Source organism: Gopherus evgoodei, chromosome 1 (assembly GCF_007399415.2).
Source record: "Gopherus evgoodei ecotype Sinaloan lineage chromosome 1, rGopEvg1_v1.p, whole genome shotgun sequence".
Classification (NCBI taxonomy): Eukaryota; Metazoa; Chordata; order Testudines; family Testudinidae; genus Gopherus; species Gopherus evgoodei.
This window is the reverse complement of record NC_044322.1, coordinates 312,415,898-312,431,237: the sequence shown is the minus strand read 5'-3', so window position 1 is coordinate 312,431,237 and position 15,340 is coordinate 312,415,898. Positions and strand designations below refer to the sequence as shown.

The 15,340-nt window shown below is 39.0% G+C and overlaps 1 protein-coding gene across 5 annotated transcripts in view; it reads left to right on the top strand.

Moving 5' to 3' along the window:
* Positions 1-15,340, top strand: part of CNTN1 (contactin 1) — a 441,096-nt gene that overhangs the window by 351,178 nt on the left and 74,578 nt on the right. For all 5 annotated transcript variants that reach the window (XM_030548963.1, XM_030548961.1, XM_030548962.1 and 2 more), the window contains 3 exons: positions 5,509-5,667; positions 6,973-7,122; positions 11,173-11,243. In XM_030548963.1, the coding sequence (XP_030404823.1) occupies positions 5,509-5,667; positions 6,973-7,122; positions 11,173-11,243 (380 nt within the window). The remainder of the gene's footprint in view (positions 1-5,508; positions 5,668-6,972; positions 7,123-11,172; positions 11,244-15,340) is intronic.

The window sequence follows — 15,340 nt, the reverse complement described above, 5'->3', positions numbered from 1 at the left end:
CGTTTCAGGGCAGGGGAAAGCAAGTCACAAAGTTCCATGAAAGTGCCCTTACGCATGCGAAAGTTTCACAGCCACTGGGAATCGTCCCACACCTGCAAAACTATGCGGTCCCACCAGTCTGTGCTTGTTCCCCGGGCCCAAAATCGGCGTTCAATGGCTAGAACCTGCCCCATTACCAGCAGGATCTCCAAAGTGCAGGGGCCCGCGGTTTGAGATAATTCTGTATCCATGTCCTCATTACTCTCGTTGCCTCGCTGCCGTAGCCGTCACCACCTCCCGGTTCAGCATAGACTGCACAAAAATGCGCGAGGTGTTTGCAACGTCCACTATTGCGGTATTGATCTGAGCAGGGTCCATGCTTGCTGTGCTATGGCGTCTGCACAGTTCACCCAGGAAAAAAGGCGCGAAATGGTTGTCTGCTGCTTTTACGAAGGGAGGGGTGAGGCTGTACCCAGAACCACCCGCGACAATGATTTTTGCCCCATCAGGCACTGGGCTCTCAACCCAGAATTCCAAGGGGCAGGGGAGACTGCGGGAACTATGGGATAGCTACGGGATAGCTACCCACAATGCAACGCTCCAGAAATCGACGCTAGCCTCAGACCATGGACGCACACCGTCGAATTAATGTGCTTAGTGTGGCCGCGTGCACTTGACTTTATACAATCTGTTTTATAAAACCGGTTTATGTAAAATCGGAATAATCCTGTAGTGTAGACGTACCCTCCTGCAAACCCAGTATGTGGGGAGTAGAATTATTACCATTCACATAGTGAAATACTATGAAAGATATGACCACCAATGTTGCATTCAGTGTACAGGTTCTACAGGATTGCATGGTTCCCCCTTCACCCCTCCATTGACATCAGCAGGACTCTGGGAATGATCAACACTTAGCAGATGGTGCTGAACACCAAGCCATGTCTGGCCAATGTGATGAAAGTGGCGTTGTCATTGCAGTGTCAGTGGAGAAGTGTGACGATAAAACAGTCCACAGATCAGTGGTAATACAGAACCAAGTGAAATAGGAGACATGTCTCATAGGTGAAGTATTAGAACAAAAGCCACTGCACGTGGAATCACCCCTAAATGTTTTCCCTTTCCCACAAACAGTACATCCATTTATCTGAATTAATGTTGCATCCCTTCTGACATCACAGTTAGGATAGTGGAACTGCTGAGGTGATCAGGAGATATGATGATGTCAATAGGGGATTTACAGTGTTCTGAAGACCATACCATTGAATCACTTCTCTGAATGGTTTAACACTGAATCACACAGGTGACAAAAGCATCCCATAAAAGGTACCAAAGAGGAGGACCTTAGTGCAGATGCATCTTCTCCCAGCACCACTGAAACAAATGGAACCACTGTAGAACAATCCTGTCCAGCTCACTCTTTGCAGTTGGGCTAGCAGAATATTATGATTACTCATGTCAAAAGCAGATGATAGATCTAGCAGTACCAGTAAGGAGAGTTGTTTGGCATCAGTCTTCACAAACAGGGCCATCACAGTCAGGAATCAGAAATTCTGAACTTATTCAGCTGATGACCTTTTCAGTCACCTTCTCTTGGAAAGGATGGTTCAAGGTATGTCTCTGATGTCAAGAGATGGACTTTTAACAAAAGTTGAAGACTGGCTATCTAGTGCTGTGCTCACCCTAAGGGATCCATTGATCCAAATGGGTTAGCACTTTACTCTTGGCTTTACAAGTGACAGACAGAGATCATGGACCTGAGCCCTAAGGACCCTGCATATGTTTTAGGATGAGATACCAAATCAAATCAGTATAGCAAAAATAGTTGTCCCTTCCAGCTTCACTTCTGCTTTCTGGGTGTAAGAGAGACTGGGTATAACATGAATACATTATTTTGGTGACCATGTTGTGTTTCTCGCAGCATACAACTGATAACTGTTTCTGATAACCTAAACTGTTCACTGCCCTAACCATTTTGGCCCAATGAAAATGAATCTTTGCCAAATCAAAAGCAGAGCTAAAGTTTGTTCCCCCAAGTTGAGGTATAAGCCATGGAGAATGTCAGAAAGGAAAAATAGTTGTCATAGATTTCAAATAATGGAGTTTAATTTCAATAGCTAATAGAGAGGCACAAATGAGGTTCTGTTTTTAATTATATATTAAGTTTTCAAGGTATATAGAAAAAAGCTGTATTCAGTTCTGGGTGGAGTTTGGAAAATTTGCCTGCCTTTTTACTGGAGATGTTTGATAGTTCTTATTAGGTTATTTTGTTCAGGCTTACTGCTATAGTATTCATTTAGGGCCAGATTTACATAGGTATTTAAGCACCTCAAGATACATACAGATGGGCACCGAGTGAGATTTACAAAAGCACATCATTCTATAAATGAGAATTTTTCTTTCAAGGAAATTATTATTTTAGTTATAAGGTGTAAACTTTCAAAGCCAACAACATACAGTAATTATAAAATAGAAGAGAAATACAATTTTAAAGAATAAAATAACATATGTAAGCAATTTTAGGATGGGAAAAAAGTTCTACAAAACAAAATATTCTTTCCAGATTCTGTTTAAAGGACCCTATATTTATGAAACCATTGCTGACTGAGTTTAAAAAGAAACAATTACTGTACTTAAAATATTTTTAGGTTGCTATTTTAAGCTCTGTATTAAAGAAAGCAGTGGAACAGGAACAATTCTTAGAAAAATGCTGTTGTCTCAACCATTACGTAAAAAAAAACATTTTAAGGTGTCTATCAAGCAGTGCATATATTAAGTTCAAGTCAATGAGACTTTATAAGCATGAGAAGATGTACAAATATTGCTCAAGTGTAAGAAAAAGGCAGACCTCTTAGGCATCTGTCATAGGTAGGTACAATCCACCCAGAATGGGCTACTCACTGTTTGGGGGCTTTTGATATCAACACATCAGAGATTGTGAGGCACTTGGATGCTCCGGTAATGGAACCACAAAAGTACCATGGATAGATCCCGTGTCTATTTGTCATTACTGTCCAGTGCTAGAATGAAATCCTGGCCTTGCTGAAGTAAATGAGACTGCAGTGGGCCAATATGTCACCCCTGATTTGGTGGCAGATTGCTGTGTACTAAGATGTGATTCTATCTCTGTCATCTCTTCCCTTTCTCCCAAAGTCAGTCAGACACAGTTTTTTTCTGCAGCGCTTTATGATGAAGTATCTTTTAAGATTCCTGATAATTTAAGGAAATATCTTTTTCACATTTCCTTGTGTCTGAGAGACAGGAGTAGAAAGTCTGCCTATCTCAGTCTCTCATTTGTTACACGCTTGGCTACACAGTCACTCGTCTGTGGGTTTAGACTTTGCCTTGAGCCTTCCAATTTCCACCTTATGATCCCTGCTTCTGAATTTGGGGAGACTCTGCTAGCATAATATTTCTGTGCTATGATTTGTATCAGTTTAGCTTGTTCCTAGTTTTAATTTGTTCTTCCCAATTACTCATATATTGTTATTTTATGTTCTGGCCAAGCTTCCTGAGTACTTTTCAGATTGGGTTAGTATTGTTTGCTCCACAGATCTGGGGGGAAAGTTTTTGAGACCAGGGAGAAATGATCTATAGGGGCAGATTGTGTTTTCATATGGGACAAGTTCTAAATACTCTTGTACTTTGCAGAAGAGTGAGTGAGTACTTCTTTGGCGGAGAGGTCACTAAATACTCTTTGGAGTGTGTTGGTTAACAGAGGGAAATGACCCAGATCTGGTGTGCAGCTGTTGTTCCTGGAGTTCCTATGCACGTGGAGTATTTGTCTGTAGAACTTCAAAAGTAGAGTTTCTGTTAAGGATTTTATCCCAGTCAGTGTAATCAGTTACTGAAGTTCGACCCCAGATTTCACTTCCATACAGAAATTGGATCATGCTGGTGAAAAAATTTAGCTATAATTTTCCTGGGGAGTGGTATCTTTCGTGCAGTACCTTAATGGCATAGAATACCCACAATTCCTTAGTGGCCAGTCTGAAGCTCTCTGCTGCATTTATTATATCTAACTTAACGTAACGCCTACAGACCCCGGTTGTTGGTGTGCGGGATCAAGTCTGGGGCCTTAGTGCATGATTCTCTACTGCATGAGCTAAAAGCCAACTGCCTGTTAGCTAAGGCTGTAAAGCAGACTCATTGTTTCTCTCTCTCTCTCTCTCTCTCCCTCCTTCCCTAGTGGTTTCAGTGCCACTAGATGGGACTGGGATTTGTTTAGGGTTTTTTTCTGAAATATCTTGATTTTTATTTTTTCCAGGTAGGTCCCATGTCTTGTGGTAGGTTTATAGTTGTCCATTTCTCTGGCGATCTTCTTCCATAGGTGATAGTATGATGAAGTCATCAGCATACAGTGGGCATTTTATTTCTGAGTGATTAATGAGAGGTTAGATTCAGGTCTGTAATATCATAAGTTATTTCTGTGTCTTTGTTCAAATTGGTCAGTAATTGGTTTATTTGAGATTTCTCTTGTTCTCAAATCAAAATAAATTATAAAGAGGCTATCACTGCATTTGCTAGGAGCCTGGTAGTTTCCAGGTCTGCACAGTAAAGAGAGACTAGTCCCCTTATTCTTCTGAAGATACCATGTGACATGTTCAGTCACGTTTGCTGTAATCTACTGAAAGATTGTTGGAGTAATTAATTGAATCATAGATGAGATTTGACAAGCTGTTAATCATGGAAAGGGAATCAGCAAGTCTAATTTTAGCAATTGTAATGCATTATCTCTGCTTTTCTTATTTCACTGATTTTTTTTCTTATAATTTGATCCTAATGTCCAAGGCAACTGCAAGCAAGATAAAATAAATTGTGTGAAATGACCCACAAGCAAAATTCACAAACGAGTGCCAAAGCTGATGATCACAGAGCTGTCGGGCAAGGAGCTTATATTTCGCATGGACTTCTGACTTTCATAGTGTCTTTTACAGATTAAGATTCCTACACATACACATGCACGTTGCATCACTGTCCTCTGTTTCACTCTAGTCTAGACTGCTAAGAATCCTAGTCACCTGTGGTTGTTGACCTGTATGTTCCAGGCAGCCATGCAGTTCTCTTCTTCGAGTTGAGTAAGGCATGGCACAACATACGTATCTTATGTTGCTTGAGTTTTATGAACCAATTGTGGGAGTAAAGGAGTGCTTTCATAATAACAGTACTCTGTAAAATGTAGGCTTGGAAAAAAATGCTGTTCACTATAGCAAATACTATTATTATGTCCTCAGTTCATGAGTCTGTTGTTTTGGGATAAGACCATCCAAGTTTTAGGTGGAATTCAGAAAGGATCATTAATAGCTATAACTCTTAATATCTTTTAGATGCAAATGCAGAAATCAGCTAAATCACTTTATGAAGATTATAAAGACATGATTGTATTGCCCCATTCTTCAAGCAGTTCTTAAGGAAATGTGACAATAGAAATCTTATATAATGGTTAAATAGATTGTAATACATTAGTTAGGAAACGCTTTCTTTTTAAAAGTATAATATAATCTGTAAATTGCCAAATGTGCTTTTCAGGTCCTCCAGGTCCCCCTGGGGGGTTGAGAATAGAAGATATTAAAGACACTTCTGTAACACTTACTTGGAGTCGTGGGACAGACAATCATAGCCCTATTTCAAAGTACACTATCCAGTCAAAGACTTTTCTTTCTGAGGAGTGGAAAGATTCCAAAACAGGTAAGGGAAGTATTAGAACTAATAAAATCAATAGAATAACTTTTGACTCATCTTACATGTGCTTAATTTTACACATTCCTTTCTGGATGACTAATAATGTGTGAAGCTGAGTACATAAGCCTTTCCAGGATCATGGCCTTATTCTTTAGAATATATTTTATGCCAAAATACGTTTCTTTAGAAAATCTGCTTTTCTTAAACCCTTCTAAATTCTGGCAGTTAATGAGCCAATCACATGCAGAGATTCTGCCCAACAAGTAAGTAGTGCAGATTCTCAACATGAAAATATTTCTTTCCCACTCAGCACATTTAATTTTTGAATAATTTATTCTGGGTAATATTGCCATATGGTCTACAGAATTAACATTTCATTTCTTTTGTTATGCCTAATCACACTCCTTTAATCAAATGGAACATTTACGATCTTTTCCTTGAGAATTAGTTCACCACAAATTGATCTTGTGACTGTCATATATTGTAGAATTTTAATAGTTCAGTTATTACTTTTCATCTAAGTTATTCTTTGATACCACAGTGATAGATGCTTTAGAAACATACCCAGCTTTATTGACCCCTAAATCCCATTTTCAGTGGGAGTGCAATCATTGCAGGACCAGGGCTATTCTAGAATGTATAGTATTATTTGTTGTTGTATATTATTTTAACAATAAATATTAGTATATTTGTCTTACCTTGCCATTCCCCTTCCCACCACACACATCCACCAGTTCACCCACAAACTCATTCAACATTGACTCCCCTCCCAGCTAGGGACCTTTCAAATCCCTCAGCTTCCTCCAAACCAAGGTGCTAACTTCTAATCATATTATATGTTCCATTCCTGGATAGTTGACGGATCTTTCTATCTATGCCTGGCTAACCAATAGATGGCACTTAGTCAACTTTGTATTTAACTTTCATAACTATGAGTGAAATTCCAGGATTATGAGCTTCAAAAGCATCATATTGTTACATGAAATGTAGTTGCATTCCAGCTTTCTCGGTGCATTTTTCTATAGGAGAAATATCCAGATGTCACAAGGTTCAGTATGCAGTTATTAAGGCTACCTCCCCCACTCGTCCACTTGCAATTGCAATTTGTGATCTTGTAAAAGTTTATCCCAGATAATCTCAATTCAATTTCTCATTCTCTGCCAGAAAGAGAGATCCTGTTTTATAATGTAGTATTCATAAGGTGGCTGAGTACAAACAGAGAGGGGGGATAAACTACAGAAACTGTAACTAAATTATCCTTTCAGCTTACTGCAAAATGCTCCTTTCTAAGCAGCCTATTGTTTCATTTAGATCCCCCAAACGTTGAAGGAAATATGGAGACCGCAAAGGTGATTGATTTAATCCCATGGATGGAGTATGAATTCCGGATAACAGCAATGAATACTTTGGGGACAGGAGAACCTAGTATGCCATCACAAAGAATTAGAACAGAAGGAGCTGGTACGTAGACACAAATTGTCGCGATATCTTAAAATGCTTAAATGTTCTTTTTAATTTTTCTACATTTTCATTAATTTTGGTAGAGGCAGAATGCAAAAATCCAAATAGAATGGTGTAACTAGTTGTAATTAACTGTAGTGAGTAATTTTCAGATATACTAGTGTGCTAACCACAAAATAGGCAACAAAATGAGCAGTCTTGACACCAAATGATAAATTTACACTGTCTTTGGTTACTGCTGTCTTTTACTAGCTCACTACCATGGCTCGCCATAATCCCAAAGTCTGGAGAAGAATTTATGGTCTTTCATTCACATCGGACTAACAAATATCTTGCTTGGAAGTTTAGACCATTTAATGGTATTTGTGTGTTTTAAAGACACACTTCCTACAATGAGTTTATCCACAGACACATGTCCAGTTACTGAGCTCATCTCATCACGTCTGCTAGAGAGCTGGCTTCAACGCACAAGAGCATTTCCCGCCTGTTCAGGTTGCCCCCACAATCTGGCTCGGCTTTGTATTCCTGTTGACTCTTTCAGTGCTCTCAGACTGGTCTCTTCCTGTTGTCTCCAGTGATGGACCGTCTGAAACTGGTGTGACTACCTGTTCCAGCAGCACTACTTATAAACCAAGCCATCCCTCCTGTCTGAGCTGCCGGCCCAAGGTTTTGTGCCCCCACTCCTGGGTCAGCCTAATATCAGTTACAGAAAGAAGGGTAGAATTTCAGACTACTGGAATATAGACTTTCAACCCACGGCCAACATGAATCACTGGGCCCCATTGGTCTTATTACCCAGTACTTCTTGGTCCAGTAATAAATTCAGAAATAGAGAATGAGAGGCTAAAAGTCATTCCCAGTTGTTACTGGTGGCTAGAGGGAAATTCTTGACAAGGAAGGAGACCCTATTGCAGTACATTTGTTGTTGTCCAATAGTAGTGAGAAATTACCTGAACAGACTTGTGTTATAACTCTGACACTTGTATCCTCAGTTGTTCTCCAGGACATCATATAGAATGACTTACTCTTTTATTCTAGTAGAAAAAATTAAATTAACAAAGAAGAGAAAAATAGCATTAAATTGCATTCATTGAGGATGTTTTCTTCTCCTGCCTTTCAGAGATCCTCTACAGTATGTTTTAAATTAATTGTTTTTGTACAGGAAAAATATATACATTTTTTTTAAATCAGCAAATGTTCATTTGTTTCTTAGCTAGCTGTATTCTAATCATAAGACATGCCAGCATGTGTGTTGTACTGGATAATGCCACTTCCCTATGATTGAAGGTTTGGTCTTGTGCCTTCTAATGCTGTGTCAAAGGCATGACATTATCCAACACAGCACATGCCTCAGTCTGTCTAATTGCTTAATGTTAAGATCTCGGAGCACAGTTAAGCATATCCTGTAGGCTGGGACAGGTACATCATAAAATGAATTCTCCGAAATGAAGAATTAGATGCTGAATATATCATTCAAGATAATATTGTCTGTTTTGACTGTCTGAAGGAGATAACAGCAGTGCTTTTAGAGGTAATGCATCACTGCAAAAAGGTATATATCCAGCCAGACTTACATGTCACTTTATCCACCTTAACAAACACTAGCTCCAGTTTGCAGCCCTGTTCTTTATTAATTTTAGAAGTCTGCTGTCCCATTACTCGGGCTTGAAATATCTATTTGGTAAATAGATTAAATGTTTGTTCACTGCAAATTTTGCTAAGAATAATAAAAAGCATAATCACCTTTTAAAAATTAGATTGTTAAGGAGTAAGGAAGCATTGATTCGACAGGAAAGAAAAATCCACAGCACTGTAAAACCAAAGTGAAAGGAAATTACTGCTAATAAACTTGTCTATTAGCATCAGATGTTTCCTTACTCCACAGCTGCATTTGGACAAGAGCCTAGGGGTCTAAAAGAAGAAACGTGCACTTGCATCTTGAAGTGCTGGCATACCATTAGTATTTTTCTGCTTTTTTGAAGGGAGGGTGGAAACAACCCTCACATGTAGAGGGATTGTGATACTTTACATATATTAATAGCCTTATGCTGGCTTCATGAAACTTCTTTCAGTCTCCTCCCCAACTTAAAGAATGACATGCCCTCCCCTTTTGCTTCAGGTCTTTAATATCTTTGGAAGATTTAATTGGTTGTCTTGCTGCCCATGCAGAATGGAGGACAACTAGGAGCAGCATTTCTGCATTTCTGGCAGGTTATGACTGGTACTTTTGGTGCAGGCATTTATAGAAGTTATGGCATCAATCTTGCACGCTTCTTAGAATACAATCTGAAGAGTGTAATGCACTGAAGTGTTAATGGATAGGATCCCCTGTACTGGAGAAAGTGTATTTCTTACCATGAGTTGGCACTTATTAGAGAGAACTGGTACCATCCCCCATCTGAATTTCCTGCCAAGAATCTCAGGCTAATATGGGAACAAGACACTATATGTGGCTTTTCAGTTCAATGTGTGTTGAATAGGTTCCCTAAGGTATTAGGTATTTTCATTGCACAGCTTGGAACCAATGCTAGAATATTTTGATTATCTGATTATAAAGAGCAGCTGCTCAATATGACACAGGATCAAACATTGCTACTAATCTGCTGTGCCATCTGAGTAATGGATAACACATTGCATAAGTTTAACTGTGTTATCTGACAATTGTCAGTGGCACAAACAGCTCTGAACCTTCACTCTTTCTTCCATGTGCATATGGCTTTCATTTTAATGGCTGCTTTTAACTGCAGGCTTGTTGTACATGTAATTAAGATAAGTTTAAATTAAAATCTGTTTATTTTGTTTAGTACCACTTAAGTTACGTAATGACTTCTTGGGATTTTCCTATTAGAAGACTAGCTATATATATTTTAGCTACTAGACACTGAAATTCAGTAAGAAGTCTCTGAAACCAATTAATGCTGGGAAAATGAAGGCTGGGCACTTCTCCATTTATTTGAGTTGTCATGATAAATATATTGCTCCCTGTCATCTCTTGCTCTGCACTTTGGGTGGCCATTTACACCTATATTAAGTGAGCACAAAGTGGGTGTCAGATGCTACCAGTATGATTTGGGCTGCTTGATCTTTCAAACTTACAGTCATCTCAATGCTAGTTTTTTAGTTGCTTTTTCTTCCGACAAAATTATCATTTTTAGTTTAATAAGGACTACCAATTGCCTATCTTTCGGAAAGTGTTTTGTAGTCATCATGGCAGAGATGAGTTTCAAGGAACCTTCCTTACCAGGTCCATGGGAGGAAGGAGCCTGCACACCTTCTGAACTACCTAACTTTTATCCCAACTATATTCAGTGGGAATTGAAGGCTGTCAGTGTCACACAAGTGAAAATAAGGGAGTAAATTGTAATGGAAATAGTGGGAGCTTCCTGTGCAGATTTCTAAATGAAACATAAAAATACAGTATATACAATCAGAAGCTTAATTTACTTTGAGTACTGGAGCCTTAAGTCCTGATCCTCCACCCACTCATATCAATGGTAGTTTGCCATTGACCTGAATGAGAACAGGTCTAAGGTCCCAGTCCTGTAGAGACTTACTCATGTGCTGAACTCTATGTATAGTGAATAGATCCATTGACATCAGTGGGCTATTCGAAGAGTGTGTAAAATGAAGCATGTGTTTAAGCCTTTGTTGAATGGAGGCATAAGTCTCTAAAGACCACAGAGTGAGCAGAGATAAAAATAATAAAATGCTTTTCTCCTCAGATATATGAAGGGCGTGTTCAGTTTCTGAATATCCAATTTAAAAAGTAAAGTGAACATGGATAAAATCAGGAAAGAGTTAGTTATTACCAGCCATTCCTAGTTACCATAAGTGAAGAGAACTGGCACTTTTCCTGTGGCAAAAGCTATACATTAGTCTTGGCAAGACCACAGACTCTCACAGCCATTACAGGCTATCATTACTGTAATTGTGTGGGCCATATGGGCTCATTGGCACTGCTGGTAAAAAGAAAAACGTAATTAATGGCTCTTTGTTGAATGAGAGCTCTGAAGTCTGAGAAAATGTTGCTTGTCTTTTCTATTATTCCAGCTCCTAATGTGGCTCCTTCTGATGTTGGAGGAGGGGGTGGAAGTAACCGAGAGCTGACAATAACATGGATGGTGAGTATCAAAATGAAACTAAATTGATTATGTGCTGTGCTGGGTATGCAGCATCTGATCCTCTTCCCACTGAAGTCAGTGGAAGTTTTGCCATTGACTGCAGAGAGGGCAGGGTTGGACCCACAGTAAGTAAGTTTGCAGTCTTGTCTTTTGAAATATATAAGAAGGAAGGAAAAATGTGTGCTTTTAGATACACCTCTCCCCCGATATAGCGCGGTAAAGGGGGGGTGGGGCTGCACGCTCCGGCAGATCAAATCAAGTTCAGTATAATGTGGTTTCACCTATAAAGCAGTAAGATTTTTTGGCTCCTAAGGACAGCGTTATATTGAAATAGAGGTGTCGTTATTTATTCATCATTATAAAATATAGCTTTAGGCAACTATCTGATGCTCTGGGCACATATTGCATACATTAAAACACAGAGGCAGAGTCTATGATACTAGATTAATTTATAGAACTTCAAAAAGAAGCATTTGGATTTTACTTATATTGTACTTCGGATCAAGTATTATTCTATTTTTGAAGCCCACAATCCAAACAGTAAGCAGGTTCACTTAAATGTTTTAACAGCTACATGGCTAGACTTTTCAGTTTTAATTCTTCTCACATCACACACCTACCTTCAACTGGAGTGGAATGCAGAGTTAGAGAATGACACTGATTGTTAGAAAAGCTTCAGAGTAAACAAAGCTTTTTGTAAATTACAGATACAATAAGTGGTGGCTCCATGATATTCTGTCTTTAGAAAGTCTACTGTAGAAATGTGTAGTATTACTGTTTTCCTTGTGGGGCTGGAGCAATTCTTTGGAAAATTCCACCCACTAGGGGAAAAAAAAAAGCCTTCTGGAAATGCCTGGTCAACAAGAAAGAGAGCCAGAGAGAGAGAGAGAGAGAGAGAGAGAGAGAAGCAAAGGTTGAAAACAGGGAATGAAGAGAAGAAAGGCAAGAAAATGGGAAGAAGGAAAAAATGGAGCAGAAGAGAGGATAAGAAAGCAGGGGAGAGCAAGATCATATGTAAACTAAAGATGGATGGGATGGAAAGGAGAGCTAAGAAGCTACAGAGGATGAAGTACAGGAAAGAAAAAGAAGTTCCTTCCTTGAGACATGGTAAAGGAAAGAGTTGTGGAAGTTTATACTTGCCTCCAGCAATCAGAGGCCACAATATTATACTTTTAAAAAGTAACCAAAGTTATCTTGCTTTCGTTGGCCCCTCTGCTCACTTGCCCAACGTCATATGGAGAATAGAAAATATATCCTTTGTTTCTTTAGGAATGGTTGATACATCAGATGTAGCTCGGACTGCATGTACCTCTACCACTAAGAATGCTTTCTCTTTGATTAATCAGTACATAAAGCCTACTTAGGACTAAAAGCATCTACTTTATTGTCCTAGTAAGAATGCTCCTTTAAGAAAATACAGGTTTGTTTAAAAAAGTATGCATATTGCACTCTGTGTGTGTGTGTTTGTATGTGGAATGCTGTATTTTAGGGTTACTGAACCCCTTGGGAGGAGTATGTCAGCTGTGACAGTTGTAACCAACCACAAATTTGGGAGAAGGATTTTTTTGCTTCAGGTCAAAATATTTTCAACTGTATTTTCAATTGTATCTGCTACAGTAGAGATGCATGGGCATGAACTGACTCAGAGACAAGAGCTTTATGTTTAAAAAAAGGAAACTTCAACATTCTGTAAAAATAGGTTTTCAAGATATCTTTCTCAATGCTAGTAAACGGTCATTTAGACAATATGCCACTCCTATTATTTTCATTTTGTTTTTAATTGTTCTTTGAATGAAGAGAATCAAATAAAAACACATGCAATGCACAGCTGAGCAAGACAGATTAGCTTTAAAATATTGACATACATACTGTTGTCTCAGAGAAAGATTAAGAATGATACACATTGCACTGCATGTAAAGGCTTGTATTCATGGCAGTCTTGGCATCAGGGAGACTTTGATAATTGCCAGGTAAGACTAAATTTAATAAAAAAAAAAATTATAACCAGGAGGATAGTGACTAATGCAAGATCTGAGATCATTTAGATTTTTCTAATGGCCCCAAATAGATTTATATTCCAATTATTTCACTTAACTAATGTCAGTTTTTCCAGCAGTTCTGTAATGGGTAGTTCATTTAACCATTCAAACTAAGTGGGCGGAGTTTCTGTTTCTCAGGAATATCCAACTTTCCACTAGCATAACTAACAAGGGGGAGTTTTCTATTAAGGTTAGATTTACTATGCTCACCTGACACAGCACAGGTTGACTCAGATAAGGGTATTTGTTCCCAAAAATGTACACACATTTGCATATGCGATTCCAATAATTTCTTAATTAATGGCATGAAAACAGAATATGAGACAGGTTATGTGGCTGCCAACACCTACAGCATTTTTGGATTCAAAATTTCAGCTTGCATGAGATATTCAGGGATCCAGCCAGAGCTCTCTGAGATCTTCGTTTAAGGGAACTGCAGAAGTAGAGGATTAGAAGTGGTCTTCTTTTTGGCCATAGTCTTTCTCCATATCTCTTCATGGATAGCATGGTTAATTCCCTTTCCCATTCTCCTTTGAGGACTATAATTGGAGGATATTGCATGGCGTTCAGCAATGTACAGTTATTTATTTCAACGTGACATTTATGCTGACTGTCTGGCCCTTTTGGCTGATGGCAAAAGAGGAACTAGACATTATGATATCAGAGTGAGCATCTGTGTTTGAAGATAACAAAAAAACCCAGAATTATGAAAGTAGAGAAGGTGGAAGAAGAACTGTTGATTGACGCTTCAGGAGCTGAAGAAAATTTGTGTACTTTGGAAGTACACGTAGTGCCATTGGAGAGATTTGTAGAATCGAAAGGAAGAACCCAATGTGAAAAACGGTAGCAGGAGTACTGCAGGACCAGAGATTAAGCAACAAACTGAAAGGAAAAGTGTATGCTGCATGTGTTTGTCCCTGCCTGCTCTATGATTTGGAAATGGTGGGTCTTACGAAGTTGGAAAAAAAGAAGATACAAGTAGTAGAAAATAATATGTGGAGGAGAATGGCAGCAAGCGGATAGTAAACAGAGGGGGCATGGAAGAAATAAGGGGGATGATGAATTTGGGACTTCCAGTGATAGATAGGCTAGAGAATGCATGTGTGAGGTGGGGTGGGCATGTAATAAGAATGGGAGAAGAATGAGTAGCGAAGAAAGTGGAAGCAAGCAAGAGGACAGCAAGAAAGAATGTGGAAGACTGAGAGTACAAAGGAAATACTGTCAAGAGTAGTTTGAAACGAAAAGGACTGGATCTTTCAGACCTACAAACCTGTGCTATGGACTGGAAGAAGTGGTGAAGAATCATGGGCACTTCCAACCCCAAGTACACAGGAAAAGGAGTCGAGAAGTGAAGTGATATATTACTAAAGTTCTTAAAATAACCTACCTGTGGAGAATGCAGTCTCACACTTTCTCTTTCCCATTTGGGGGAAGATGAAGGAATGAAGATCCCATCTGGTCCTAGTTTATTATATCTGAAATGCTACGAGAATGAAGATACAGTACATGCTAACAGCTAACAATGGTAACCCAAGATAGGGAATAAAAAAACAAAGCATGGCACTCTTTCCATGTTTCAGAATTAAAACAAATTTCAGAATCTCAAAATCCTCCATAAAATAGAATTTGTTTTCTTCCCATTCCATTTAAAACTATTTTTAATTCTAAAAAATGTGACCCTGAGTGTCCTTTGAGTGGATGATATAGTAATGGACAGCAGTGTAAAACCTGAAGATAATATATTCCCACCTCTTACGCTGCTGCAGGTCCATTACTCCTCACATAAGCCCTTGCATGGATGTTCTGTGCAGGAGAGACACAGTTGGGTTTGGAGGGCAAGAAAGGGTGGAGCAGGGGGCTACTCTCAAAGACATCAGCCTCTGCTCAGCCTTCAGGTTCACACAGAAATCAAATAAATGGTAAATAAAGCTTGTAGCTCTATTAATCTGAACAGCCACAGGAAGAACCCAGCCAATGGCAAAAGGGTCCTGTCTCTTTACATCTAGAATGATAGGAGACTCTAGTTGAGAATCCATGGATGGTGGCCTTGGATAAGTC